Source organism: Xenopus tropicalis, chromosome 8 (genome assembly GCF_000004195.4).
Source record: "Xenopus tropicalis strain Nigerian chromosome 8, UCB_Xtro_10.0, whole genome shotgun sequence".
Lineage (NCBI taxonomy): Eukaryota > Metazoa > Chordata > Amphibia > Anura > Pipidae > Xenopus > Xenopus tropicalis.
The window spans coordinates 2,582,010-2,609,969 of record NC_030684.2 but is presented as its reverse complement, the minus strand read 5'-3'; the positions used below and the strand labels follow the sequence as shown (position 1 = coordinate 2,609,969).

Here is a 27,960-nt window from a genome sequence, read left to right as displayed (position 1 = left end):
TAAAGCAAACACATCCCTTTAAGAGGCCAATAATAAGAGAAAACCATATTTCACATAAAAAAAGAGAGAAAATGTGTTTATTAAGGACACGGTGTGTGGATATTGTTCCTTCCCAGCGCCGAGCCTTTTACACTTACTAGGTAGGTAGGTAGGTAGGTAGGTAGGTAGGTCAGTAGGTAGGTAGGTAGGTAGGAAACCATTAGTAGGGAACCAATATTCTGGTTAAGTGCAGAAACGCTGAATTTAACACTGCGGGGATGTGTCCGATCCTGCAGGGGGCGCTCAGTATAAGGCTTTGTATTCCTGCACCCTGGGGGGGGGGCAGGTTCCATACACAGGAGCCCGGGTCACTGCCAGAAGGGCAAGAAGCTGCTCGGAGACCCCCAGCCCAGGCAGCCATGTTGTTACACCGAGGCGGAGCTCTCACAGCTACAGATACACCACCTGGGGATAAAGGCTCAGTGGCAGATAGGGTTCAGGCCTTCATCCCAACCAGTCAAGGTCATCGTCATCTTCTTCATCATCACCGAACAATGGTGCTGGGGGTGGGCACCCTTTCATACTCTAAATACACAAACAAGAAAGGGGAGGGGAGATGAAATGTTAATTAGATATCAAACCAGGGTATAATCCCTTGGGTATTAATATCCAATCTGCCCCCGGTTCTATAGGCCACACACAGAGCTGTACTCTGACCATGGGAAAGAGAGCAGCCCAGGAGCAGGAAGTACAGACAGGAACCTCCCCCTGGGTAAGTGAATCCAATCTCCCCCCAGTACTTACCCAGGTACAGAGCTCTGATTCTCTGTACTTCCTGCTCCTGGGCTGCTCTCTTTCCCATGGTCAGGCAGGAACCTCCCCCTGGGTAAGTGAATCCAATCTCCCCCCAGTACTTACCCAGGTACAGAGCTCTGATTCTCTGTACTTCCTGCTCCTGGGCTGCTCTCTTTCCCATGGTCAGGCAGGAACCTCCCCCTGGGTAAGTGAATCCAATCTCCCCCCAGTACTTACCCAGGTACAGAGCTCTGATTCTCTGTACTTCCTGCTCCTGGGCTGCTCTCTTTCCCATGGTCAGGCAGGAACCTCCCCCTGGGTAAGTGAATCCAATCTCCCCCCAGTACATACCCAGGTACAGAGCTCTGATTCTCTGTACTTCCTGCTCCTGGGCTGCTCTCTTTCCCATGGTCAGGCAGGAACCCCACCCTGGGTAAGTGAATCCAATCTCCCCCCAGTACTTACCCAGGTACAGAGCTCTGATTCTCTGTACTTCCTGCTCCTGGGCTGCTCTCTTTCCCATGGTCAGGCAGGAACCCCCCCCTGGGTAAGTGAATCCAATCTCCCCCCAGTACTTACCCAGGTACAGAGCTCTGATTCTCTGTACTTCCTGCTCCTGGGCTGCTCTCTTTCCCATGGTCAGGCAGGAACCTCCCCCTGGGTAAGTGAATCCAATCTCCCCCCAGTACATACCCAGGTACAGAGCTCTGATTCTCTGTACTTCCTGCTCCTGGGCTGCTCTCTTTCCCATGGTCAGGCAGGAACCTCCCCCTGGGTAAGTGAATCCAATCTCCCCCCAGTACTTACCCAGGTACAGAGCTCTGATTCTCTGTACTTCCTGCTCCTGGGCTGCTCTCTTTCCCATGGTCAGGCAGGAACCCCCCCCTGGGGTAAGTGAATCCAATCTCCCCCCAGTACTTACCCAGGTACAGAGCTCTGATTCTCTGTACTTCCTGCTCCTGGGCTGCTCTCTTTCCCATGGTCAGGCAGGAACCTTCCCCTGGGTGAGTGAATCCAATCTCCCCCCAGTACTTACCCAGGTACAGAGCTCTGATTCTCTGTACTTCCTGCTCCTGGGCTGCTCTCTTTCCCATGGTCAGGCAGGAACCTCCCCCTGGGTAAGTGAATCCAATCTCCCCCCAGTACTTACCCAGGTACAGAGCTCTGATTCTCTGTACTTCCTGCTCCTGGGCTGCTCTCTTTCCCATGGTCAGGCAGGAACCTCCCCCTGGGTAAGTGAATCCAATCTCCCCCCAGTACATACCCAGGTACAGAGCTCTGATTCTCTGTACTTCCTGCTCCTGGGCTGCTCTCTTTCCCATGGTCAGGCAGGAACCCCCCCTGGGTAAGTGAATCCAATCTCCCCCCAGTACTTACCCAGGTACAGAGCTCTGATTCTCTGTACTTCCTGCTCCTGGGCTGCTCTCTTTCCCATGGTCAGACAGGAACCTCCCCCTGGGTAAGTGAATCCAATCTCCCCCCAGTACTTACCCAGGTACAGAGCTGTGATTCTCTGTACTTCCTGCTCCTGGGCTGCTCTCTTTCCCATGGTCAGGCAGGAACCCCCCCCCCGGGTAAGTGAATCCAATCTCCCCCCAGTACTTACCCAGGTACAGAGCTCTGATTCTCTGTACTTCCTGCTCCTGGGCTGCTCTCTTTCCCATGGTCAGGCAGGAACCCCCCCCCCTGGGTAAGTGAATCCAATCTCCCCCCAGTACTTACCCAGGTACAGAGCTCTGATTCACTTACCCAGGGGGAGGTACCATGGGAAAGAGAGCAGCCCAGGAGCAGATAACTGTGTAAGTACTATATTTACAGCCTGGGGGGGAATAAAACATTTACCACTTCCTCCTCCTCTTCTTCCTCTTCCGGTTTTGACCCCTGAGGTTTGATGGGGGGAGTTTTAAACAAGTCTTCATCGTCAGACTCTTCCAGCCTGTAGGGGGGGCAATAAGGGTAGAATGATTGTGTTGGACTACAAAGCCCCACAAACAGAAACCGTTTGTACTTACCCAATATTCATTTTCTGCTTTTGCTTTGGCTCAGCCAATGGCCTTTCCATCTGTGTCTGGGCTCTGTCTGGCTTTGCACTGGGTCTTTGGGCTAGTGGAGGTGGTACGGGGCTACCAGTTTCCTCGTCGCTTCCCAGGGGCGGCGGTCCTTCCAACTTGCCATCTTCTAAGTTCCCTCCATCAGCCGCCGAGCTGGGTGTCTCTGAGTCCTGAGTCTGTGGGGCCACTGGGCTACGACTGTGACTCCGTAAGTCATGGGCAACTGGATGAGCCTCTGTAGGAGTGGCCCTGGGGTCTGTGGGAGTGGCCCTGGGCTCAATGGGCGTGGCCCTGGGCTCAATGGGCGTGGCCCTGGGCTCAATGGGTGTGGCCCTGGGCTCAATGGGCGTGGCCCCGAGGTCAGTGGGGGTGGCCCCGGGGTCAGTGGGGGTGGCCCCGGGGTCAGTGGGGGTGGCCCCGGGGTCAGTGGGAGTGGCCCCAGGGTCAGAAACCAAGGGTTCACCTCGTAAGTGCTCCGGTTCCTTCCCAGCTCCAGGCGCAGGGGTAACGGTGCTGGACTCCATGTCACTGGACATCATATGTACCAGGGCTGAGGTCTCCTCTAAATTCTCCTGTATGACCTGAACCGGGTCAGAACCATCCTCCCCCACTTGCTCTATAGTAAAGTCCCGGCCTTCACTCCGCTCCTCCTCTGCCTCCCCATGTTCCCCCAGTGCAGCTGAAGCTTCCTCACTGGCTGCCCCAGAGGCCCAATCCTCCTTCGGATCAGAATTTCCTTCTTGGTCCGGGGGGACAACGGCAGCCCTGGGGGCTGGAGATACAACCTGGGCCTCATCTTCATCCTCCTCCTCCTCTTCCTCACCGCTGCTCTGAGGTGCTGCCTCGGGCTGGTTCTGCTTCAGAAGCTGCAGAGTCGTTGCCTGGTCATGAACCCAAAGAGATCGGGGGCATTAGAAATGGCAATTGCCCCACTACCCCTCTGGCCCTATTGCCCTGATAATGTTCTAAAAGTAAATGCCTCTGTATGTGGCAAGTCATGGGCCCTTACTAGAAACCTCTGGCTTTTATGGGGTTAATCCCCCTCCTTTCCCACTGCCCCGGGGCTGCTCTCTTCCCATAGCAATGGGACCCCCCCCTTCCTTGGCTGTGACCCCCCAGGTTAATTAGGGAGGGGGAGCTGCCAAGCAACAGGAAGTAGGGCAAACTAAATGCCTGTATATTGCTAAGCACCGGGGGCAGCTTGGATGCTGGCCCATGGGAAAGAGAGCAGCCCAGGAGCAGGAAGTACAGAGAATCAGAGCTCTGTACCTGGGTAAGTACTGGGGGGAGATTGGATTCACTTACCCAGGGGGAGGTTCCTGTCTGACCATGGGGAAGAGAGCAGCCCAGGAGCAGGAAGTACAGAGAATCAGAGCTCTGTACCTGGGTAAGTACTGGGGGGAGATTGGATTCACTTACCCAGGGGGAGGTTCCTGTCTGACCATGGGGAAGAGAGCAGCCCAGGAGCAGGAAGTACAGAGAATCAGAGCTCTGTACCTGGGTAAGTACTGGGGGGAGATTGGATTCACTTACCCAGGGGGAGGTTCCTGCCTGACCATGGGAAAGAGAGCAGCCCAGGAGCAGGAAGTACAGAGAATCAGAGCTCTGTACCTGGGTAAGTACTGGGGGGAGATTGGATTCACTTACCCAGGGGGAGGTTCCTGTCTGACCATGGGGAAGAGAGCAGCCCAGGAGCAGGAAGTACAGAGAATCAGAGCTCTGTACCTGGGTAAGTACTGGGGGGAGATTGGATTCACTTACCCAGGGGGGGGGGTTCCTGCCTGACCATGGGAAAGAAAGCAGCCCAGGAGCAGGAAGTACAGAGAATCAGAGCTCTGTATCTGGGTAAGTACTGGGGGGAGATTGGATTCACTTACCCAGGGGGAGGTTCCTGCCTGACCATGGGAAAGAGAGCAGCCCAAAAGCAAGAAGTACAGCAAATCAGAGCTCTGTACCTGAGTAAGTACTGGGGGGAGATTGGATTCACTTACCCGGGGGGGGGGTTCCTGCCTGACCATGGGAAAGAGAGCAGCCCAGGAGCAGGAAGTACAGAGAATCAGAGCTCTGTACCTGGGTAAGTACTGGGGGGAGATTGGATTCACTTACCCAGGGGGGGTTCCTGCCTGACCATGGGAAAGAGAGCAGCCCAGGAGCAGGAAGTACAGAGAATCAGAGCTCTGTATCTGGGTAAGTACTGGGGGGAGATTGGATTCACTTACCCAGGGGGGGTTCCTGCCTGACCATGGGAAAGAGAGCAGCCCAGGAGCAGGGAAGTACAGACAATCAGAGCTCTGTACCTGGGTAAGTACTGGGGGGAGATTGGATTCACTTACCCGGGGGGGGGGGGGGGTTCCTGCCTGACCATGGGAAAGAGAGCAGCCCAGGAGCAGGAAGTACAGAGCATCAGAGCTCTGTACCTGGGTAAGTACTGGGGGGAGATTGGATTCACTTACCCAGGGGGGGTTCCTGCCTGACCATGGGAAAGAGAGCAGCCCAGGAGCAGGAAGTACACAGAATCAGAGCTCTGTACCTGGGTAAGTACTGGGGGGAGATTGGATTCACTTACCCGGGGGGGGGGTTCCTGCCTGACCATGGGAAAGAGAGCAGCCCAGGAGCAGGAAGTACAGAGCATCAGAGCTCTGTACCTGGGTAAGTACTGGGGGGAGATTGGATTCACTTACCAAGGGGGGGTTCCTGCCTGACCATGGGAAAGAGAGCAGCCCAGGAGCAGGAAGTACAGAGAATCAGAGCTCTGTACCTGGGTAAGTACTGGGGGGAGATTGGATTCACTTACCCAGGGGGAGGTTCCTGCCTGACCATGGGAAAGAGAGCAGCCCAGGAGCAGGAAGTACAGAGAATCAGAGCTCTGTACCTGGGTAAGTACTGGGGGGAGATTGGATTCACTTACCCAGGGGGAGGTTCCTGCCTGACCATGGGAAAGAGAGCAGCCCAGGAGCAGGAAGTACAGAGAGTCAGGGGCCCCCTGACCCAATTAAAATACCTGGTAAAATCAGACTACAGGCAGGTTTACCCACAATGCCCTTTACCTTTATGGTGCTCATTATGGTTCCAAGGACCTCCCTGCCGCTGTACATCTCCTCCAGCTCGAACTCCCCCCGCAGGCCCTGGAACACCCTGTTCATTATCTTCTTCACCTAGACCGAGACGGCCAGATAGGGAACGTGAGCGAGATTACAGAGTGTGGGAAAGTCTCCATATTATAAACAAGAGCAGAAGCTGCCATGTTGATTGTGCCTGCACTGTATCGCCTGGTAGAACTTACCTCTTCAGTGGTGTCTGTGCCCGGTGCCTCCTGAGACTGCCACTTGGTTTGTTCTTCCAGCAGGGCGGACATCTGACCCCGTAGGCGCTCATACTGCAGGGAAGGGGGAGAGCTGAATGGCTGCACAGGGCATGCTGGGAGATATCGGCTAGGAATCATGGGGAAGGCCTAATGGCCGACTTACCTTCTCCCTCAGGGGCTGAAGCTGGGCAGCTTGTTCCTGCAGCTCTGCCACTTTCTGCTCATTCAGTCTCAGTGCCAGGGCCTGACCCAAACACATTACACAGAGATTAGGAGTGGGTCACACAGAACCAGTACAGTGCCAACTGCTGATTGGTTGGTTTGGGTATCTAGGGTGCATTGGAACCCATAGAACTTACCTGCTCGGGGGCAGAACAGCTCTCCTTCTCCTTAGATTTCTTTTGCTCTTCCAACATGGCCGCCATCCGCCTCTCCAGCATGGCACACTGTGGGGATCAAAGGAGAACAACTCACAATGTGGGGCAAAATAGGGCAAATATTGCACGAGGAGGCAGAAAACCTGCCCATAGCCATGGGAAAGAGAGCAGCCCAGGAAGTACAGAGAATCTGAGCTCTGTACCTGGGTAAGTACTGGGGGGAGATTGGATTCACTTACCCAGGGGAGGTTCCTGTCTGACCATGGGAAAGAGAGCAGCCCAGGAGCAGGAAGTACAGAGAATCAGAGCTCTGTACCTGGGTAAGTACTGGGGGAGATTGGATTCACTTACCCAGGGGGGGGGGTTCCTGCCTGACCATGGGAAAGAGAGCAGCCCAGGAGCAGGGAAGTACAGAAAATCAGAGCTCTGTACCTGGGTAAGTACTGGGGGGAGATTGGATTCACTTACCCAGGGGAGGTTCCTGTCTGACCATGGGAAAGAGAGCAGCCCAGGAGCAGGAAGTACAGAGATCAGAGCTCTGTACCGGGTAAGTACTGGGGGAGATTGGATTCACTACCCAGGGGGGTTCCTGCCTGACCATGGGAAGAGGCAGCCCAGGGCAGGGAGTACAGAGAATCAGGCTTCTGTACCTGGGTAAGTACTGGGGGAGATTGGATTCACTTACCCAGGGGGAGGTTCCTGCCTGACCATGGGGGAAAGAGAGCAGCCCAGGAGCAGGAAGTACAGAGAATCAGAGCTCTGTACCTGGGTAAGTACTGGGGGAGATTGGATTCACTTACCCAGGGGAGGTTCCTGCCTGACCATGGAAAGAGAGCAGCCCAGGAGCAGGAAGTACAGAGAATCAGAGCTCTGTACCTGGGTAAGTACTGGGGGGGAGATTGGATTCACTTACCCAGGGGAGGTTCCTGCCTGACCATGGGGAAGAGAGCAGCCCAGGAGCAGGAAGTACAGAGAATCAAGAGCTCTGTACCTCTGGGTAAGTACTGGGGGGAGATTGGATTCACTTACCCAGGGGGAGGTTCCTGTCTGACCATGGGAAAGAGAGCAGCCCAGGAGCAGGAAGTACAGAGAATCAGAGCTCTGTACCTGGGTAAGTACTGGGGGGAGATTGGATTCACTTACCCAGGGGGGGTTCCTGCCTGACCATGGGAAAGAGAGCAGCCCAGGAGCAGGAAGTACAGAGAATCAGAGCTCTGTACCTGGGTAAGTACTGGGGGGAGATTACCCGGGGGGCAGTTCCATATGAAGCCAAAACAAATGAGCCATAGTTTCCTGTGGAACGGATTTCATATTAATATAACACTAATTAATACAAATGGGGCCTCACCTGGTCCCTGAGAGGCTGGAGCTGGGCTGCCTGCTCCTCAAGCTCTGACTGTCTCTGCCCGTTCCGACTTCGAGACGACACCTGGTTGATGGAATGGGAGCGAGTTACACAGTATGTGCCACAAGCCTTACTCCTGGCTCAGACTATATCCATCCCAGTAAGGGACACGGGCCCCCCCCCCCTACCTGCTCAGCTGCTGCCTGCTCCCTGGTCTTCCTCAGGACTTGCCGTAACTCCTCCACCTCTTCCTGCAAAGATCTGCGCAGCTCTTCCTGTTCCTCCTCCGCCCGCTGCCGTTCCTGCTGGGACCGCCTCTTCCTCTCCGCAAGGCTCTGCCCACAACACAAAGCAGGATGGGTTGGAAGTGACTTCCCAGAAGCCTCGCTGCTATAGGGGCTGTTGCCAGTATCACAGTTACAGATGGCTGGAGGTTCTGGGAATTGTAGTTCAACAACACCTTCTGGGCTATACATTAATCAGCCCTTAATCATTCCACTCTGCTGTTATGGCCTGAAATCACTAGCCCAGTATATGGGAGGTAGGAAATGTTACCTTCTCCAAATTTTCCTTCTCCGCCTTTAAGTCTGACACTTCATCCTCCAGGGCTGACAGTCGCACCTCCAGCTGTCGGCGAGTCTCCTTCTCAGACTTGGCTCTGGTCTTGCTGTGCTCTGAGGTCTCCTGCACCTCTGAAAGTGGCAAAAGGGACATGTTTCTACCCTTGCCCCTTTCCCATGCATCTCTGCACTTCCTGCTGGAACCCTTGCCCCTTTCCCATGCATCTCTGCACTTCCTGCTGGAACCCTTGCCCTCCCATGCATCTCTGCACTTTCCTGCTGGAACCCTTGCCCCTTTCCATGCATATCTGCACTTCCTGCTGGAACCCTTGCCCCTTTCCCATGCATCTCTGCACTTCCTGCTGGAACCCTTGCCCCTTTCCCATGCATCTCTGCACTTCCTGCTGGAACCCTTGCCCCTTTCCCATGCATCTCTGCACTTCCTGCTGGAACCCTTGTCCCTTTCCCATGCATCTCTGCACTTCCTGCTGGAACCTTCCCCTTTCCCATGCATCTCGCACTCGCTGGAACCCTTGCCCCTTTCCATGCATCTCTGCACTTCCTGCTGGAACCCTTTCCCCTTTCCCATGCATCTCTGCACTTCCTGCTGGAACCCTTGCCCCTTTCCCATGCATCTCTGCACTTCCTGCTGGAACCCTTGCCCCTTTCCCATGCATCTCTGCACTTCCTGCTGGAACCCTTGCCCCTTTCCCATGCATCTCTGCACTTCCTGCTGGAACCCTTGCCCCTTTCCCATGCATCTCTGCACTTCCTGCTGGAACCCTTGCCCCTTTCCCATGCATCTCTATCTGCTGGAACCCTTGCCCCTTTCCCAATGGCATCTCTGCACATTCCACTGCTGGAAGCAACTTGACCCCTTTCCCATGATTAGGTACTTCCTGCTGGAACCCTTGCCCCTTTCCCATGCACCTTGGCACTTCCTGCTGGAACCCTTGCCCCTTTCCCATGCACCTTGGCACTTCCTGCTGGAACCCTTGCCCCTTTCCCATGCATCTTTGCACTTCCTGCTGGAACCCTTGTCCCTTTCCCATGCACCTTGGCACTTCCTGCTGGAAGCCTTGCCCCTTTCCCATGCATCTCTTCACTTCCTGTTGGTACCCTTGTCCCTTTCCCATGCACCTTGGCACTTCCTGCTGGAAGCCTTGCCCCTTTCCCATGCATCTCTGCACTTCCTGTTGGTACCCTTGTCCCTTTCCCATGCACCTTGGCACTTCCTGCTGGAAGCCTTGCCCCTTTCCCATGCACCTTGGCACTTCCTGCTGGAAGCCTTGTCCCTTTCCCATGCACCTTGGCACTTCCTGCTGGAAGCCTTGTCCTTTCCCAATGACTTGGCACATTCCCTGCTAGGAAGCCTTGCCACCTTTCCATGCACAAGAAGCACTTCGCTGGAAGCACTTGTCCCATTTTTCCCATGCATCCCGCACTCATGCTGGAAGCCTTTGCCCACTTTCCCAATGCCACCTTGGACACTCCTGCTGGAAGCCATTGCCCCTTTCCCATAGCATTCTGCACTATCCCTGCTGCCGTACCCTTGTTCCCATTTACCCATGACACCTTGCGCACAGAAGGCTTGCCACTTTCCCATGGCACCTTGCACTTCCTGGCTAGAAGCACTCTGTCCCTTTCACCATGCCCTGGCACTTCCTGCTCCCTTTCCCTTTCCCATGCATTCAGCATTCTGCTGGAAGCCCTTGCCCCCTTTCCAAAACCTTGGCACTTTCCTGACATGGAAGTTGCCCCTCCCCATACCTTTTCCTGCTGGAATTTGCCTTTCCATGCTCTCTGCGCTTACTGCCTATAACAGATCGGCTGGGGGGACCCCATTACAAGCATCCTGATGGGAATTGGGTTACAGCCATGTTTGTTCTCATTGTTCTGTATGGGGTCAGACTACAATACAGGCCACTCCCTCACTAGAACTTTGCTGCCAATAATATAATACAATTTATATCCCTATAAATCCTGACTAAGCCCCACCCCTGAGGAACCGCAAGGGAAAACAAAGAAGCATGGCGGAGGGAACACTGAGGGGGCCTGTATGGGGGTGGCACAGACTGGCACTTACTTCTGGTTGCGATTTATCAGCTCGCTGATTTTGCCGTTCTGTTCCTCAATGCGACTGCTTTTCTCCAGCACTTCGTGTTTCAGACGCTCGTTCTCCTGGCGGACAAGAGAAGCAGCCAATCAGATTTTATACTGAGCTCCCCATGCACTGGCTGTGTATTAACATAACCACTCACACGGTGACCCCCAGTTCCTTAGCTCCTATAGTCTATATGGCCTGTGGCCTTTAATTTAATCATGGACTTGTGTGGCCAAGCGGCATATAGCCTGCTGGCACTTACTGGCTTACTATTCACGGCATATGGGGGACCCAGCTGGCACAGAATAAAACACAGTGGGCAGTGTGTATGTGTCACCTGGATAATCCGCTGAATATTGTTCATGATCATCGCGCTCTCCATAGTGATCGAGGTGATACCGGGGAGCAAATGGGAGGAGCTGGCGGAATTCTCCTTCTGAAGATTGTCCACCTGTACATGGAATAGTAAACCATGAGAATGAATGGGGGGGGGAGGAAGAGACCATACGAATGAATGGGAGGGAAGGGAAGAAGAAACCATACGAATGAATGGGAGGGAAGGGAAGAAGAAACCATAAGAATGAGTGGGAGAGGAGGGAGGAAGAGACCATTAGAACAAGTGGGAGGGAGGAAGAGACCCTATGAATGAGTGGGAGGGGAGGGAGGAAGAGACCCTATGAATGAGTGGGAGGGGAGGAAAGAAGAGACCATGAAAATGAGTGGGAGAGGAAGAGACCATTAGAACAAGTGGGAGGGAGGAAGAGACCCTATGAATGAGTGGGAGGGGAGGGAGGAAGAGACCATGAGAATGAGTGGGAGAGGAAGAGACCATTAGAACAAGTGGGAGGGGAGGGAGGAAGAGACCATGAGAATGAGTGGGAGAGGAAGAGACCATTAGAACAAGTGGGAGGGAGGAAGAGACCATTAGAACAAGTGGGAGGGGAGGGAGGAAGAGACCATGAGAATGAGTGGGAGAGGAAGAGACCATTAGAACAAGTGGGAGGGAGGAAGAGACCATTAGAACAAGTGGGAGGGAGGAAGAGACCATTAGAACAAGTGGGAGGGAGGAAGACACCCTATGAATGAGTGGGAGGGGATGGAGGAAGAGACCATGAGAATGAGTGGGAGAGGAAGAGACCATTAGAACAAGTGGGAGGGAGGAAGAGACCATTAGAACAAGTGGGAGGGAGGAAGAGACCCTATGAATGAGTGGGAGGGGAGGGAGGAAGAGACCCTATGAATGAGTGGGAGGGGAGGAAAGAAGAGACCATGAAAATGAGTGGGAGAGGAAGAGACCATTAGAACAAGTGGGAGGGAGGAAGAGACCCTATGAATGAGTGGGAGGGGAGGGAGGAAGAGACCATGAGAATGAGTGGGAGAGGAAGAGACCATTAGAACAAGTGGGAGGGAGGAAGAGACCCTATGAATGAGTGGGAGGGGAGGGAGGAAGAGACCATGAGAATGAGTGGGAGAGGAAGAGACCATTAGAACAAGTGGGAGGGAGGAAGAGACCATTAGAACAAGTGGGAGGGAGGAAGAGACCCTATGAATGAGTGGGAGGGGAGGGAGGAAGAGACCCTATGAATGAGTGGGAGAGGAAGAGACCATTAGAACAAGTGGGAGGGAGGAAGAGACCATATGAATGAGTGGGAGAGGAAGGAGGAAGAGACCATTAGAACAAGTGGGAGGGAGGAAGAGACCCTATGAATGAGTGGGAGGGAGGAAGAGACCATATGACTGAGTGGAAGGGGAGGGAGGAAGAGACCCTATGACTTAGTGGGAGGGGAGGGAGGAAGAGACCCTATGACTTAGTGGGAGGGGAGGGAGGAAGAGACCATATGACTGAGTGGAAGGGGAGGGAGGAAGAGACCCTATGAATGAGTGGAAGGGGGAGGGAGGAAGAGACCATATGACTGAGGGAGGGGAGAGAGATGGAATAGCGCTGTGAGTGTGACTTACTTTGGAAGCCAAGGTGTCAATCTTGTCGGCTATTTTGCCAATGGACATGCGGATCTCGGTGCTGTGCTGCCGCGCTTCCGTCATCAGGAAAGAGGTGACGTCGCCTCCAGCTTGGAAACAAGACAAATGATATGTGAATGATACAGAAGGAATACGAGATGAATACATGAAATAATCTCTGCCAACCAACCTTGGAAGTGCGATGGCGTCTGTATCTGGGGCGGGTACACTGGCGCCACCGACTGCAGCTGGGTGCTGGCACTCTGGGCATATGGATACTGCACGTATGGCTGCAAAACAAATGCCGCAAATGGGAGGGGCTTGGGTCTGTAGTCATTGATACTACAACTCCCAGCAGCCTTCTGTAATAAAGGAATATGTGTGTTACCTGGAACCCAGGTGATATCCCCGGGGCGAGAGCCTGAGGCTGAATGGGTCCAACTGGCATTAGGGCTGCCGACGTCCCCTGAAGAGTTGGTACAGTCTGGGGGACTGCAGAGGAACCAGAGACACGGAATGGGTTATTAGAGACCCCCCAAACATGAAAGGGGGTGCAACAAACACCTTATAGGCAGCTATCATTACCCGCGGGCGGAACCTGAGCAGCTGGCACGTGGTTCATCTGGGGGGTGGGTCGGACGGGCAGAGGGGCAACTGGACTGGGCACGGCTCTCTGGGTATTTGGATCCTATAATACAAAAGATATATAATCTGAAGAGAGGATTCTGGGAGTTGTAGTTGTGATTTCTCCAACTGTAATTGGCCAAGAACCGACCTACCTCTATTTCAGAATCACTGGAGTCTGGCTGGGGGGTCCCGGATATGAACGGCAACATTGGCTGCCCCATCTTGGCCATCCTGGATATCAGCTTGGCTTTGGCCACATCAGGGTTCTGAGGAACGGAACAACATGGCAGGAAAATAACGATGCAGTCACTCACGCTAAGGGGTCCAATGGGGGAACAACGGGTCAGCTTGGCGCTGAGATACTTACTGCTAGCTGCTCACTGATGGAGTTGGACTTGGCACGGATTGCCGGCTCCCTGTAAGGAGAGGAAGGTCCGGTTAGTACCGTACTGGTGTTGGCAGCAGGGAGGGGCTTATGGTCCCAGAACCAACAGATGTAAAGGCAATAAAATGTACGTATTGGGCTTTATATCTATTGGTTCTGGGATCATTGGGCTATAAATCAGCATGGAACTCTGGTTAAAGGGGAAGCACACCCAAACATTTCCAATAAGGGCAACTGGGTATATATATATATATATATATATATATATATATATATATATATATATAACATATATATAAATGAGTCTGGTTTCTGCCCCAGTAGTATCCAGGCCAATACATGTGGCCCAATCACATTCCTTACCCAGGCTTGGGTGGCACGGAAGAAGGCGGCTGGGGCAACATTTCCGCAGGCTGACAGTCTGGAAGAGACACCGGGGAATCTCTGGATCCAACGCTCTGCCTGTCAGACCCCTGATCTCTCACCTTCATCTGCAGAAAAGAAAATAATGTTTCCTTTTGGGAGGCAGAGAGTCGAGCAGGATCAGCCCTTTAAACAATACCCCCAGGGGGTGCAACATGGGGTGAGAGAGAAGAGGAGGGTATAACTCACTCGTTTAATGTCCACCTCGAACGCCAAGGTTGCGTTAGGAGGAATGCGTCCGGCGACCCCTTGGGATCCGTAGCCTAGCGCCGGTGGGATCACGACCAATCGTTTCCCTCCTTTCTTTATTCCCAGCATGCCTTCTTCCCAGCCCTGCTCCCCAAGGGAATTAATAGGATTGGTTAGATAGAAACCAGCCACCAACCAATCAAATCCAATTACTGATACCGATGAATTAACCCCAGGATGCCCAACCTGGTACCATTCTGGACATTTACAAAACCAGAATAAAATCCTGTTGGGGCAGGAAGGCAGTTTGGTCCCCCCCCTGTTGTACCTTAATGACTTTCCCAGATCCCAGCTTGAGTCTCAGGAGTTTGTCCTTCTGCACGTTGGAGTCAAACACCTAGACAGACACACAGAATGGACGTTAGCCAATCCAGGCCAGTGGGACGGCTCCTAGCCAATCAGATTCAAATATGATCCCCTGGACACAAACCTGGCCCAATTCATGGTTCTGAAATAACCACCCTGTGTAGGCCACTTCCAGCAAGTCCCCGAGGTCCGCCGCTTGTCCCTCCCCAGGGAGAAGATCCTGGTAGATGACTGTATCCAGAGCAGGGGAGGAGTTACACTTGGCCACACCCACCTGTAATGAGATTATCAATTTCCTGTAAAAGATTTCTGCAAATTGAGCTTATTTGGCTGACCCCGCCCCCCCCAGTATGGAATTTAAAATGGTGTTGGGTTGCTAAGGCCAAATTTATCTAGCAACCAGACAGCCAGAGCTAAAGGAGTTGCTGATCCCTGCTTGTCAATTCCTCCACACCAGATACATCTTTGCATGAGTCCGACTCCTGAGTATAAATACCTGCTTACTGAAATCAACAGCGGCTGCTTCCGACTCAAACATCACCGACCAGCTCTGCCGCTGATCATCGTAGAAAGCTGCGTAGTGATTGGGCTGAACCTGATGGGAGGAGCAAAAAGGAAGCGCTTGTTTATCCACTGATAAACAGGAAATATAACTGACTGTTCCTGCTGAATTGTGCTTAGTACAGGGGAATCCCTATGTGCCATAGTTTTATGGTATCTCTCTGTACAGGCTATGGGCAAACTTAGGGGGCTGTTCCTGCTGAATTGTGCTTAGTACAGGGGAATCCCTATGTGCCATAGTTTTATGGTATCTCTCTGTACAGGCTATGAGCAAACGTAGGGGGCTGTTCCTGCTGAATTGTGCTTAGTACAGGGGAATCCCTATGTGCCATAGTTTTATGATATCTCTCTGTACAGGCTATGAGCAAACTTAGGGGGCTGTTCCTGCTGAATTGTGCTTAGTACAGGGGAATCCCTATGTGCCATAGTTTTATGGTATCTCTCTGTACAGGCTATGAGCAAACGTAGGGGGCTGTTCCTGCTGAATTGTGCTTAGTACAGGGGAATCCCTATGTGCATAGTGTTATGGTATCTCTCTGTACAGGCTATGAGCAAACTTAGGGGGCTGTTCCTGCTGAATTGTGCTTAGTACAGGGAAATCCCTATGTGCATAGTGTTATGGTATCTCTCTGTACAGGCTATGAGCAAACTTAGGGGGCTGTTCCTGCTGAATTGTGCTTAGTACAGGGGAATCCCTATGTGCCATAGTTTTATGGTATCTCTCTGTACAGGCTATGGGCAAACTTAGGGGGCTGTTCCTGCTGAATTGTGCTTAGTACAGGGGAATCCCTATGTGCCATAGTTTTATGGTATCTCTCTGTACAGGCTATGGGCAAACTTAGGGGGCTGTTCCTGCTGAATTGTGCTTAGTACAGGGGAATCCCTATGTGCCATAGTTTTATGGTATCTCTCTGTACAGGCTATGAGCAAACGTAGGGGGCTGTTCCTGCTGAATTGTGCTTAGTACAGGGGAATCCCTATGTGCCATAGTTTTATGATATCTCTCTGTACAGGCTATGAGCAAACTTAGGGGGCTGTTCCTGCTGAATTGTGCTTAGTACAGGGAAATCCCTATGTGCATAGTGTTATGGTATCTCTCTGTACAGGCTATGAGCAAACTTAGGGGGCTGTTCCTGCTGAATTGTGCTTAGTACAGGGGAATCCCTATGTGCCATAGTTTTATGGTATCTCTCTGTACAGGCTATGAGCAAACTTAGGGGGCTGTTCCTGCTGAATTGTGCTTAGTACAGGGAAATCCCTATGTGCCATAGTTTTATGGTATCTCTCTGTACAGGTTATGGGCAAACTAAGGAGGGCTGTTCCTGCTGAATTGTGCTTAGTACAGGGGAATCCCTATGTGCCATAGTTTTATGGTATCTCTCTGTACAGGCTATGAGCAAACTTAGGGGGCTGTTCCTGCTGAATTGTGCTTAGTACAGGGGAATCCCTATGTGCCATAGTTTTATGGGATCTCTCTGTACAGGCTATGGGCAAACTTAGGGGGCTGTTCCTGCTGAATTGTGCTTAGTACAGGGGAATCCCTATGTGCCACAGTTTTATGGTATCTCTCTGTACAGGCTATGGGCAAACTTAGGGGGCTGTTCCTGCTGAATTGTGCATAGTACAGGGGAATCCCTATGTGCCATAGTTTTATGGGATCTCTCTGTACAGGCTATGGGCAAACTTAGGGGGCTGTTCCTGCTGAATTGTGCTTAGTACAGGGGAATCCCTATGTGCCATAGTTTTATGGTATCTCTCTGTACAGGTATAGAGCAAACTAAGGGGGCTGTTCCTGCTGAATTGTGCTTAGTACAGGGGAATCCCTATGTGCCATAGTTATGAAATTATTTACACAGTGACCTCTTCAAATTTCCATTAGACCAATAGGAAGAGAAAGGGGGGCTAATTTCCCATGGTGCAATGCAGCTGCCAATCCCACTATCCTAAATTAAACATGGCAAATACCCCCCTGGGGGCACTTACTGTGAACACAAATCCTGGGTGGATCTTGGCGGCAGTGACCGGCTGCTGTTGGCTCACATAGAGAAGGATCCTGTACTGAAATGCAGAGAAAGGCTGGTCAGTACCAGGAAGAACCACAAGTGCCTGCTATGGAAGGTCCGGATACTGCAAGTGCCGGTTCCGGTACCCACTTACCTCCTTAGCAGTGTGATTCCCCAGAACCGCAAATCCGAATTTGCCCTGCTTCACGTACTGCCCATTAATGCTGCAGGAAACACAAGCAGGGGGTAAGGAAACCAGTGGCTATCACAGGTCTCTCCGGCCGGCAGTGTTACAGCTGTAACCTTAGCAAGCCCTTCTGGGCTACTGGCCTGACAAACAACCCCTGCCATAAAGCAAGACAGGGCTGCTGTGTGTAGGCCAGAGAGGAAGCCAATAGCTGTGTACCGGGAATTACACTCCCCTACAGGTTTAGTTGAACTGGACTTACTATCTGTAGGCATGAACAGCTGTAGCAAAGAGAACAGCAGGAGCGGTACCAGAACCAGCTGGTCCAGAGGGCTTGTTGGGTTTGCCACCTACAGAAGCAAAAACAGCAATGATAATACATTATACACAATAATATTGATAGGAGCTGCCACACTGCTACCCACAGAACAGCGCCCCCCAGTGCCCACTGTGTGCATGGCAACCTATTGAATCAGGAATCGATATTCTTACCAGTGGCCCCGGGGCCCTTCTTTGGCTGCTTTGGGGCAGTGTATTGGAAAGATTCATTTCCCTGTCCGGAGGTGCTTTGATCCATGCCAAAGAGAGATGCCAGCTTTGCCCTGGGGTGAGAGAGAAAGTCTTACTTTACTGTAGTGCTGCCAAACCCCCACATCCTGCTGGTGCCCTGCATAGATACCCACGGCTCCCAGCTGGCAGATCGGTGTGCCTGCCCAGACTGGTGTGAATCTGACCAATCAGCTGCTACCCACACCCCCCCCCTCGCCCCGCGGGCACAGAGACGGTTTTACAGCATTGCCACCAACCCATGATCCAACTGCCAGAGATAGTCTCTCCTCCAGTCCCGGGACATGGCGATGTGCCGCAGCCCTGAGCCCAGCCCGGCCCCTCTCACATCCGTGTGGTATGTGCTGCCCAAGTGGTGCCGACTGGCCGAACTCCCCAGGGAGGTGGGAGGGTCATGTGACCAGGGAGAATGGCTCCGCTGTAAGGCTGACACTCTAATAGGGAGCATCTGACTCCACTTTCACTGCCCGGCAGGAAATGCCCCACACTGCCCCATAGCCATGTTTCAGGCTGGGATTTGTTAAAGGGGAACATCATCCAAATAATTGAAGAAAATAAAAATCTATGAAAATTCCCAATATCCACTCATTCCTCATTCTCACTGGGTTTATAGTTATGTGTAACTGTCACTGTGTCTGTCCCTTTCCCTTCCCTGCACTGCTGGTTCTGACTCCTGATACAACTCCCCAATACCCATTCATCCCTCATTCTCACTGGGTTTATAGTTATGTGTAACTGTCACTGTGTCTGTCCCTTTCCCTTCCCTGCACTGCTGGTTCTGACTCCTGATACAACTCCCCAATACCCATTCATCCCTCATTCTCACTGGGTTTATAGTTATGTGTAACTGTCACTGTGTCTGTCCCTTTCCCTTCCCTGCACTGCTGGTTCTGACTCCTGATACAACTCCCCAATATCCATTCATCCCTCATTCTCACTGGGTTTATAGTTATGTGTAACTGTCACTGTGTCTGTCCCTTTCCCTTCACTGCTGGTTCTGACTCCTGATACAACTCCCCAATATCCATTCATTCCTCATTCTCACTGGGTTTATAGTTATGTGTAACTGTCACTGTGTCTGTCCCTTTCCCTTCCCTGCACTGCTGGTTCTGACTCCTGATACAACTCCCCAATACCCATTCATTCCTCATTCTCACTGGGTTTATAGTTATGTGTAACTGTCACTGTGTCTGTCCCTTCCCTGCACTGCTGGTTCTGACTCCTGATACAACTCCCCAATATCCATTCATTCCTCATTCTCACTGGGTTTATAGTTATGTGTAACTGTCACTGTGTCTGTCCCTTTCCCTTCCCTGCACTGCTGGTTCTGACTCCTGATACAACTCCCCAATATCCATTCATCCCTCATTCTCACTGGGTTTATAGTTATGTGTAACTGTCACTGTGTCTGTCCCTTTCCCTTCCCTGCACTGCTGGTTCTGACTCCTGATACAACTCCCCAATATCCATTCATTCCTCATTCTCACTGGGTTTATAGTTATGTGTAACTGTCACTGTGTCTGTCCCTTTCCCTTCCCTGCACTGCTGGTTCTGACTCCTGATACAACTCCCCAATATCCATTCATCCCTCATTCTCACTGGGTTTATAGTTATGTGTAACTGTCACTGTGTCTGTCCCTTTCCCTTCCCTGCACTGCTGGTTCTGACTCCTGATACAACTCCCCAATACCCATTCATCCCTCATTCTCACTGGGTTTATAGTTATGTGTAACTGTCACTGTGTCTGTCCCTTTCCCTTCCCTGCACTGCTGGTTCTGACTCCTGATACAACTCCCCAATATCCATTCATCCCTCATTCTCACTGGGTTTATAGTTATGTGTAACTGTCACTGTGCCTGTCCCTTTCCCTTCCCTGCACTGCTGGTTCTGACTCCTGATACAACTCCCCAATACCCATTCATCCCTCATTCTCACTGGGTTTATAGTTATGTGTAACTGTCACTGTGCCTGTCCCTTTCCCTTCCCTGCACTGCTGGTTCTGACTCCTGATACAACTCCCCAATACCCATTCATCCCTCATTCTCACTGGGTTTATAGTTATGTGTAACTGTCACTGTGTCTGTCCCTGTCCCTTTCCCTTCCCTGCACTGCTGGTTCTGACTCCTGATACAACTCCCCAATATCCATTCATTCCTCATTCTCACTGGGTTTATAGTTATGTGTAACTGTCACTGTGTCTGTCCCTTTCCCTTCCCTGCACTGCTGGTTCTGACTCCTGATACAACTCCCCAATATCCATTCATTCCTCATTCTCACTGGGTTTATAGTTATGTGTAACTGTCACTGTGCCTGTCCCTTTCCCTTCCCTGCACTGTTGGTTCTGACTCCTGATACAACTCCCCAATATCCATTCATTCCTCATTCTCACTGGGTTTATAGTTATGTGTAACTGTCACTGTGTCTGTCCCTTTCCCTTCCCTGCACTGCTGGTTCTGACTCCTGATACAACTCACATATAAAGACCCCACAGTCTCCCAACTCAGAAACGCTCCCCCACAACAGGGAAGTGTACAGGTTCAGTTCCATTCCGACTCCTGAACTTCTGCTTTCCCCTGCACAGTCACTTCCCCCAGTAGCACCCAGTAGCACCCAGTAACGCACCTTACCTGCCCCGGTGCCACAGGGCAACTCCACTCAAACAACATTTACAGCATTTCTATTTAATCTCCATTAAGACAATGGGGCCAGAGTCACTTCACCTCCAGGTCTGTTAATCAGCTGCCATTAGCTACATTGATACAGGAGTCAGAAGCAGCAGTGCAACAAAACAGGCAGAAAGTGACAGATACTAGTTACTAGTCCAACAGCCCTTGGCCAATACCTGGCCCATAGCAATGCTGACCAGGCAGCGAGCCACTAACAAACTACATTACCCAGCATTCCCTGCCACCCAAAGAGTCACCTTCAATCTAAATGAATTCTGGGCAGTAAATGTGCATTTCATGTTTCTGACACCCCTCTACATTCAATGGCTTTAAACTACAACTCCCATAATCCCTTATCGGTCACTGCTGAAGTTGGACAAAGGAAGATTGAACAACTGAGTCACTCACCCTCCTGTGGGGGAGATAAAGTCCGTGTCTTCCTCATCCCCGAACATCCTCCCGATCTACCCCCCCCCCGGTCTCCGACTTCACAAGCCACTTCCCTTACTTCCGGGGACTGTAGGAATCACGGGGCTGTCAGCTGATCCCGCAAACACCGCCCCCATTTCAGCTTTACGCCTGTCGCAAAACGTCACACTCTGTGGAAGTTGCCACAACAGCTAACATGGCGTCTGGATTACGTGCGTGTCACGCCTCTCAGCGTCACCCAATCAGAATAGGGAAGGAAGGTGGAACTGCCTGCTGATAGGTTCAAACGTTCAGGAGGAGGGAACAAAGTTTCATTCAGTGGATTTGGCGTGGGTGGGGCTTAGCGGGAGGCGGGGCAAAGTCGGTCACTTAGCGTGAAGCGGTCTGAGGTGACAGTACGCGGAGTGACCTCTGGTTCCGGGATTGGAACTACGGATCCTGCGGAGGGTGAGTAATTGGGCTTCAGTTACCTGCTCTCACTGGCACTACTTCTTCCACTTGTCTGCACCCTTCCCTCAGCCAGGGGCACCCTGTTTCCTTCTAACTTATGTATAACAATAAATACAAGATACAGTTGCAATAAGATAAGAGTCAAAGGCACAAGAGGATGGGGGTCCCTGGGCCGTAGAGCTTACACTCTATATGGGAGGGGAACTTACAGACACAAATGGGCAGATATAAGGGCTGTAGGGCACAGTGGGTGACAGTACAATATAAGTCGGGTGTGCCCCCCCTGCCCTTGGCACAGTGCCCGCCACTACTCCATTCTGTTTGGCACAAGGTGCCCCACATCCATTATTAGCCACTGGCACCCCTTCCTACCGGGCCTGGGTACTGGGAATCTGGGGGTACTGGGAATCTGGGGGTACTGGGAATCTGGGGGTACTGGGAATCTGGGGTACTGGGAATCTGGGGTACTGGGAATCTGGGGGTACTGGGAATCTGGGGTACTGGGAATCTGGGGGTACTGGGAATCTGGGGTACTGGGAATCTGGGGTACTGGGAATCTGGGGGTACTGGGAATCTGGGGGTACTGGGAATCTGGGGTACTGGGAATCTGGGGTACTGGGAATCTGGGGGTACTGGGAATCTGGGGGTACTGGGAATCTGGGGGTACTGGAAAAGCCAGGGCCTATTTTGGATGCCCCGGGGGCAGATTGCCCAGCAAATAACTCATCAGCTGTGCCTGGGTGTTAGTGGTGGGATGTTAGTGCCTGGGTGTTAGTGGTGGGATGTTAGTGGCGGGCTGTTAGTGGCGGGCTGTTAGTGCCTGGGTGTTAGTGCCTGGGTGTTAGTGGCTGGCTGTTAGTTCCTGGGTGTTAGTTCCTGGGTGTTAGTGCCTGGGTGTTAGTGCCTGGGTGTTAGTGGGGCTTGGGGGCGGGCTGTTAGTGGCGGGCTGTTAGTGCCTGGGTGTTAGTGCGGGCTGTTAGTGGCGGGCTGTTAGTGCCTGGGTGTTAGTGGCGGGCTGTTAGTGGCGGGCTGTTAGTGCCTGGGTGTTAGTGGCGGGCTGTTAGTGCCTGGGTGTTAGTGGCGGGCTGTTAGTGCCTGGGTGTTAGTGGCGGGCTGTTAGTGCCTGGGTGTTAGTGCCTGGGTGTTAGTGGCTGGCTGTTAGTTCCTGGGTGTTAGTTCCTGGGTGTTAGTGCCTGGGTGTTAGTGCCTGGGTGTTAGTGGCGGGCTGTTAGTGGCGGGCTGTTAGTGGCGGGCTGTTAGTGGCGGGCTGTTAGTGGCGGGGTGTTAGTGGCGGGCTGTTAGTGCCTGGGTGTTAGTGGCGGGCTGTTAGTGGCGGGCTGTTAGTGGCGGGCTGTTAGTGCCTGGCTGTTAGTGGCGGGCTGTTAGTGGCGGGCTGTTAGTGGCGGGCTGTTAGTGGCGGGCATGCTGTTAGTTGGCGGGCTGTTAGTGGCGGGCTGTTAGTGGCGGGCTGTTGTCGGGCGGGCTGTTAGTGCCTGGGTGTTAGTGGCGGGCTGTTAGTGGCGGGCTGTTAGTGGCGGGGTGTTAGTGGCGGGCTGTTAGTGGCGGGCTGTTAGTGCCTGGGTGTTAGTGGCGGGCTGTTAGTGCCTGGGTGTTAGTGCCTGGGTGTTAGTGCCTGGGTGTTAGTGGCTGGCTGTTAGTTCCTGGGTGTTAGTTCCTGGGTGTTAGTGCCTGGGTGTTAGTGCCTGGGTGTTAGTGCCTGGGTGTTAGTGCCTGGGTGTTAGTGGCGGGCTGTTAGTGGCGGGCTGTTAGTGGCGGGCTGTTAGTGGCGGGCTGTTAGTGGCGGGCTGTTAGTGGCGGGCCTGTTAGTGGCGGGGTGTTAGTGGCGGGGTGTTAGTGGCGGGCTGTTAGTGGCGGGCTGTTAGTGCCTGGGTGTTAGTGGCGGGCCTGTTAGTGGCGGGCTGTTAGTGCCTGGGTGTTAGTGGCGGGCTGTTAGTGCCTGGGTGTTAGTGGCGGGCTGTTAGTGCCTGGGTGTTTAGTGGCGGGCTGTTAGTGGCGGGCTGTTAGTGCCTGGGTGTTAGTGGCGGGCTGTTAGTGCCTGGGTGTTAGTGCCTGGGTGTTAGTGCCTGGGTGTTAGTGCCTGGGTGTTAGTGGCGGGCTGTTAGTGGCGGGCTGTTAGTGGCGGGCTGTTAGTGGCTGGGTGTTAGTGGCTGGGTGTTAGTGGCTGGGTGTTAGTGGCTGGGTGTTAGTGGCTGGGTGTTAGTGGCGGGCTGTTAGTGGCGGGGTGTTAGTGGCGGGCTGTTAGTGCGGGCTGTTAGTGGCGGGCTGTTAGTGGCGGGCTGTTAGTGGCGGGCTGTTAGTGGCGGGCTGTTAGGTGGCGGGCTGTTAGTGGCGGGCTGTTAGTGGCGGGCTGTTAGTGGCGGGCTGTTAGTGGCGGGCTGTTAGTGGCGGGGCTGTTAGTGGCGGGCTGTTAGTGGCGGCTTTAGTGGCGGGCTGTTAGTGGCGGGCTGTTAGTGGCGGGGTGTTAGTGGCGGGCTGTTAGTGGCGGGCTGTTAGTGGCGGGCTGTTAGTGGCGGGCTGTTAGTGGCGGGCTGTAGTGGCGGGCTGTTAGTGGCGGGCTGTTAGTGGCGGGCTGTTAGTGGCGGGCTGTTAGTGGCGGGCTGTTAGTGGCGGGCTGTTAGTGGCGGGCTGTTAGTGGCGGGCTGTTAGTGGCGGGCTGTTAGTGGCGGGGTGTTAGTGGCGGGGTGTTAGTGTCAGTGCTTACCCTGCCATTCATGGCTCCGCTCTGTTCAGGCCCCTGGGGGAAGAACAGTATTTAGTTTGTAAATGTTGTGTAAATAAAGTCTTTTCCCCTGTTTGGTGTAACGGCCCTTAAATATTGATTTACCCTGTATACTGGGGCGGCTTCCAACTGCCTTTGTATTGCAGCACATTGTGGGGGTTGTTACTGACCTTTGGCTTTCTGACTGTCATCCAACCCCCCTTAGCCCATAACAAGGTTACAGATATATAGAAACATTGGGGTAACAGTCACCCCACTATAGTTCCAGGGGTACCCAGGGCACAAATAAGCACCCCAAATCCCCCCCTAACTGGCCTTCAGGCTGGGCCCCCTTAGCCCATAACAAGGTTACAGATATATAGAAACATTGGGGTAACAGTCACCCCGCTATAGTTCCAGGGGTACCCAGGGCACAAATAAGCACTCACCCCAAATCCCCCCCTAACTGGCCTTCAGGCTGGGCCCCCTTAGCCCATAACAAGGTTACAGATATATAGAAACATTGGGGTAACAGTCACCCCGCTATAGTTCCAGGGGTACCCAGGGCACAAATAAGCACTCACCCCAAATCCCCCCCAACTGGCCTTCAGGCTGGGCCCCCTTAGCCCATAACAAGGTTACAGATATATAGAAACATTGGGGTAACAGTCACCCCGCTATAGTTCCAGGGTTACCCAGGGCACAATAAGCACTCACCCCAAATCCCCCCCTAACTGGCCTTCAGGCTGGGCCCCTTAGCCCATAACAAGGTTACAGATATATAGAAACATTGGGGTAACAGTCACCCTGCTATAGTTCCAGGGGTACCCAGGGCACAAATAAGCACTCACCCCAAATCCCCCCCTAACTGGCCTTCAGGCTGGGCCCCCTTAGCCCATAACAAGGTTACAGATATATAGAAACATTGGGGTAACAGTCACCCCGCTATAGTTCCAGGGGTACCCAGGGCACAAATAAGCACTCACCCCAAATCCCCCCTAACTGGCCTTCAGGCTGGGCCCCCTTAGCCCATAACAAGGTTACAGATATATAGAAACATTGGGGTAACAGTCACCCTGCTATAGTTCCAGGGGTACCCAGGGCACAAATAAGCACTCACCCCAAATCCCCCCCTAACTGGCCTTCAGGCTGGGCCCCCTTAGCCCATAACAAGGTTACAGATATATAGAAACATTGGGGTGACAGTCACCCCGCTATAGTTCCAGGGGTACCCAGGGCACAAATAAGCACTCACCCCAAATCCCCCCCTAACTGGCCTTCAGGCTGGGCCCCCTTAGCCCATAACAAGGTTACAGATATATAGAAACATTGGGGTGACAGTCACCCCGCTATAGTTCCAGGGGTACCCAGGGCACAAATAAGCACTCACCCCAAATCCCCCCCTAACTGGCCTTCAGGCTGGGCCCCCTTAGCCCATAACAAGGTTACAGTAGAAACATTTGGGGTTCCCAGGCTACGGGTCTGTGCAACCAACTCCAATCCGATTGGTTATTCTGTAGGGCTGAATGTAGAAGTCTGAATGGCAAAGTTTGCCCCAGAGGAAGAGAAATTACCAAAGTGCTTATTAGTCTCAGGGTTGGTGCCAGGGGGCAGTGCCAGCGGGGAGGCGGGACAATTGAATGGCTGCTATTGGAGCTCGGATACTAGAAGGCTATGCTGGGAAATACTGGGTTGGTGCAACTCCCAGGCGTCTCTCACCGGGAGGCATAATAAAGAATACTTATATTTGCATCAATTAGAGAGAGCGAGAGGGCAATTATGTGCTGTTACGACACTTTATTGGCACAGACGTTTAACCCATTCAGTAACATACTCAGAAATACCACTGGCTGGAAAGCTCTCAAAGCTGCTTAACTAGGGTTTTACTGCATTACTTACCTACTGTCTGCCCACTAGAGGGCGCTCCATCAAATAGCTTCCATAGGAAACTGTCTGTATAGTAGGAACCTGTGATCAGCATCTCAGTCACAGTGTTATGATTCTCTGTACTTCCTGCTCCTGGGCTGCTCTCTTTCCCATGGTCAGGCAGGAACCTCCCCCTGGGTAAGTGAATCCAATCTCCCCCCAGTACTTACCCAGGTACAGAGCTCTGATTCTCTGTACTTCCTGCTCCTGGGCTGCTCTCTTTCCCATGGTCAGGCAGGAACCCCCCCCTGGGTAAGTGAATCCAATCTCCCCCCAGTACTTACCCAGGTACAGAGCTCTGATTCTCTGTACTTCCTGCTCCTGGGCTGCTCTCTTTCCCATGGTCAGGCAGGAACCCCCCCCCTGGGTAAGTGAATCCAATCTCCCCCCAGTACTTACCCAGGTACAGAGCTCTAATTCTCTGTACTTCCTGCTCCTGGGCTGCTCTCTTTCCCATGGTCAGGCAGGAACCCCCCCCTGGGTAAGTGAATCCAATCTCCCCCCAGTACTTACCCAGATACAGAGCTCTGATTAGGGATTCCCATGTACTAAGCACAATTCAGCAGGAACAGCCCCCTAAGTTTGCCCATAGCCTGTACAGAGAGATACCATAAAACTATGGCACATAGGGATTCCCCTGTACTAAGCACAATTCAGCAGGAACAGCCTCCTAAGTTTGCCCATAGCCTGTACAGAGAGATACCATAAAACTATGGCACATAGGGATTCCCCTGTACTAAGCACAATTCAGCAGGAACAGCCCCCTAAGTTTGCTCATAGCCTGTACAGAGAGATACCATAAAACTATGGCACATAGGGATTCCCCTGTACTAAGCACAATTCAGCAGGAACAGCCCCCTAAGTTTGCTCATAGCCTGTACAGAGAGATACCATAAAACTATGGCACATAGGGATTCCCCTGTACTAAGCACAATTCAGCAGGAACAGCCCCCTAAGTTTGCCCATAGCCTGTACAGAGAGATACCATAAAACTATGGCACATAGGGATTCCCCTGTACTAAGCACAATTCAGCAGGAACAGCCCCCTAAGTTTGCTCATAGTCTGTACAGAGAGATACCATAAAACTATGGCACATAGGGATTCCCCTGTACTAAGCACAATTCAGCAGGAACAGCCCCCTAAGTTTGCTCATAGTCTGTACAGAGAGATACCATAAAACTATGGCACATAGGGATTCCCCTGTACTAAGCACAATTCAGCAGGAACAGCCCCCTAAGTTTGCTCATAGTCATACCATACGCAAAATACTCTCTATCCAGTTTCAAGGAAGAATATATCCTGTTCATATTGGGTAATTAGAGGGTAGGGCTCAGCCCACAAGCAAAGATATGATCAAATACAGCAGTCGCCTTGTTTTCTCCTTAATCCCCTGTGTGGTAATAACCTCTCTCCCTCTCCTTTATGCCCCACATGTGCCAGGGTTTCAGCACATAAACACTGGCAGTGCCAAGTGGCATGTCTAACCTGGGCGGTGTCACAGCAAACCCTCCCTAGCAACCAGCAACCCTATCTGTGTTTCACAGGCTGCCAGCTTGGCACCAACAGTGGGCTATCTCCCACTCCCTGGCACAGTCAGACCATTAGTACCGAGGTCTGATTGCCCAATCTCCCATATCTCCCATATCTCCCAGGGATTGGCTGGAGCCCAACCAACCGAATCTCACTTCTCTCTCACTATATAAATAATAGGGAAAATGGGGGGTGTAGCCGAAACCTCACTATAGGGGGTGGGCCCCTTGGTTCCTGTCTGACCATGGGAAAGAGAGCAGCCCAGGAGCAGGAAGTACAGAGAATCAGAGCTCTGTACCTGGGTAAGTACTGGGGGGAGATTGGATTCACTTACCCAGGGGGAGGTTCCTGTCTGACCATGGGAAAGAGAGCAGCCCAGGAGCAGGAAGTACAGAGAATCAGAGCTCTGTACCTGGGTAAGTACTGGGGGGAGATTGGATTCACTTACCCAGGGGGA

The 27,960-nt window shown here is 52.5% G+C and overlaps 2 protein-coding genes across 2 annotated transcripts in view; one reads left to right on the top strand and one right to left on the bottom strand.

The window, feature by feature from the left end:
* Nucleotides 1-48: 48 nt before the first annotated feature.
* fkbp15 (FKBP prolyl isomerase 15) lies at nt 49-21,039 on the bottom strand. The gene is made up of 28 exons (XM_031891014.1): nt 20,857-21,039; nt 17,708-17,817; nt 17,478-17,565; nt 17,183-17,252; nt 17,009-17,083; nt 14,961-15,059; nt 14,589-14,738; nt 14,427-14,495; nt 14,099-14,242; nt 13,850-13,977; nt 13,469-13,517; nt 13,254-13,367; nt 13,060-13,162; nt 12,863-12,966; nt 12,665-12,764; nt 12,475-12,584; nt 10,853-10,966; nt 10,497-10,592; nt 8,407-9,141; nt 8,040-8,186; nt 7,855-7,935; nt 6,489-6,575; nt 6,293-6,373; nt 6,109-6,201; nt 5,873-5,980; nt 2,787-3,706; nt 2,617-2,710; nt 49-564 (listed from the first exon to the last, which is right to left on the bottom strand). The coding sequence occupies exons 1-28, from the start codon at nt 20,901-20,903 to the stop codon at nt 484-486; spliced, it is 4,197 nt and encodes a 1,398-aa protein (XP_031746874.1). The 5' UTR covers nt 20,904-21,039; the 3' UTR covers nt 49-483.
* Nucleotides 21,040-21,253: 214 nt separating this feature from the next.
* Nucleotides 21,254-27,960, top strand: part of slc31a1 (solute carrier family 31 (copper transporter), member 1) — a gene marked incomplete at its 3' end in the record, with an annotated part of 37,123 nt that continues 30,416 nt past the window's right edge. The window contains 1 exon segment of the mRNA NM_001001238.1: nt 21,254-21,324.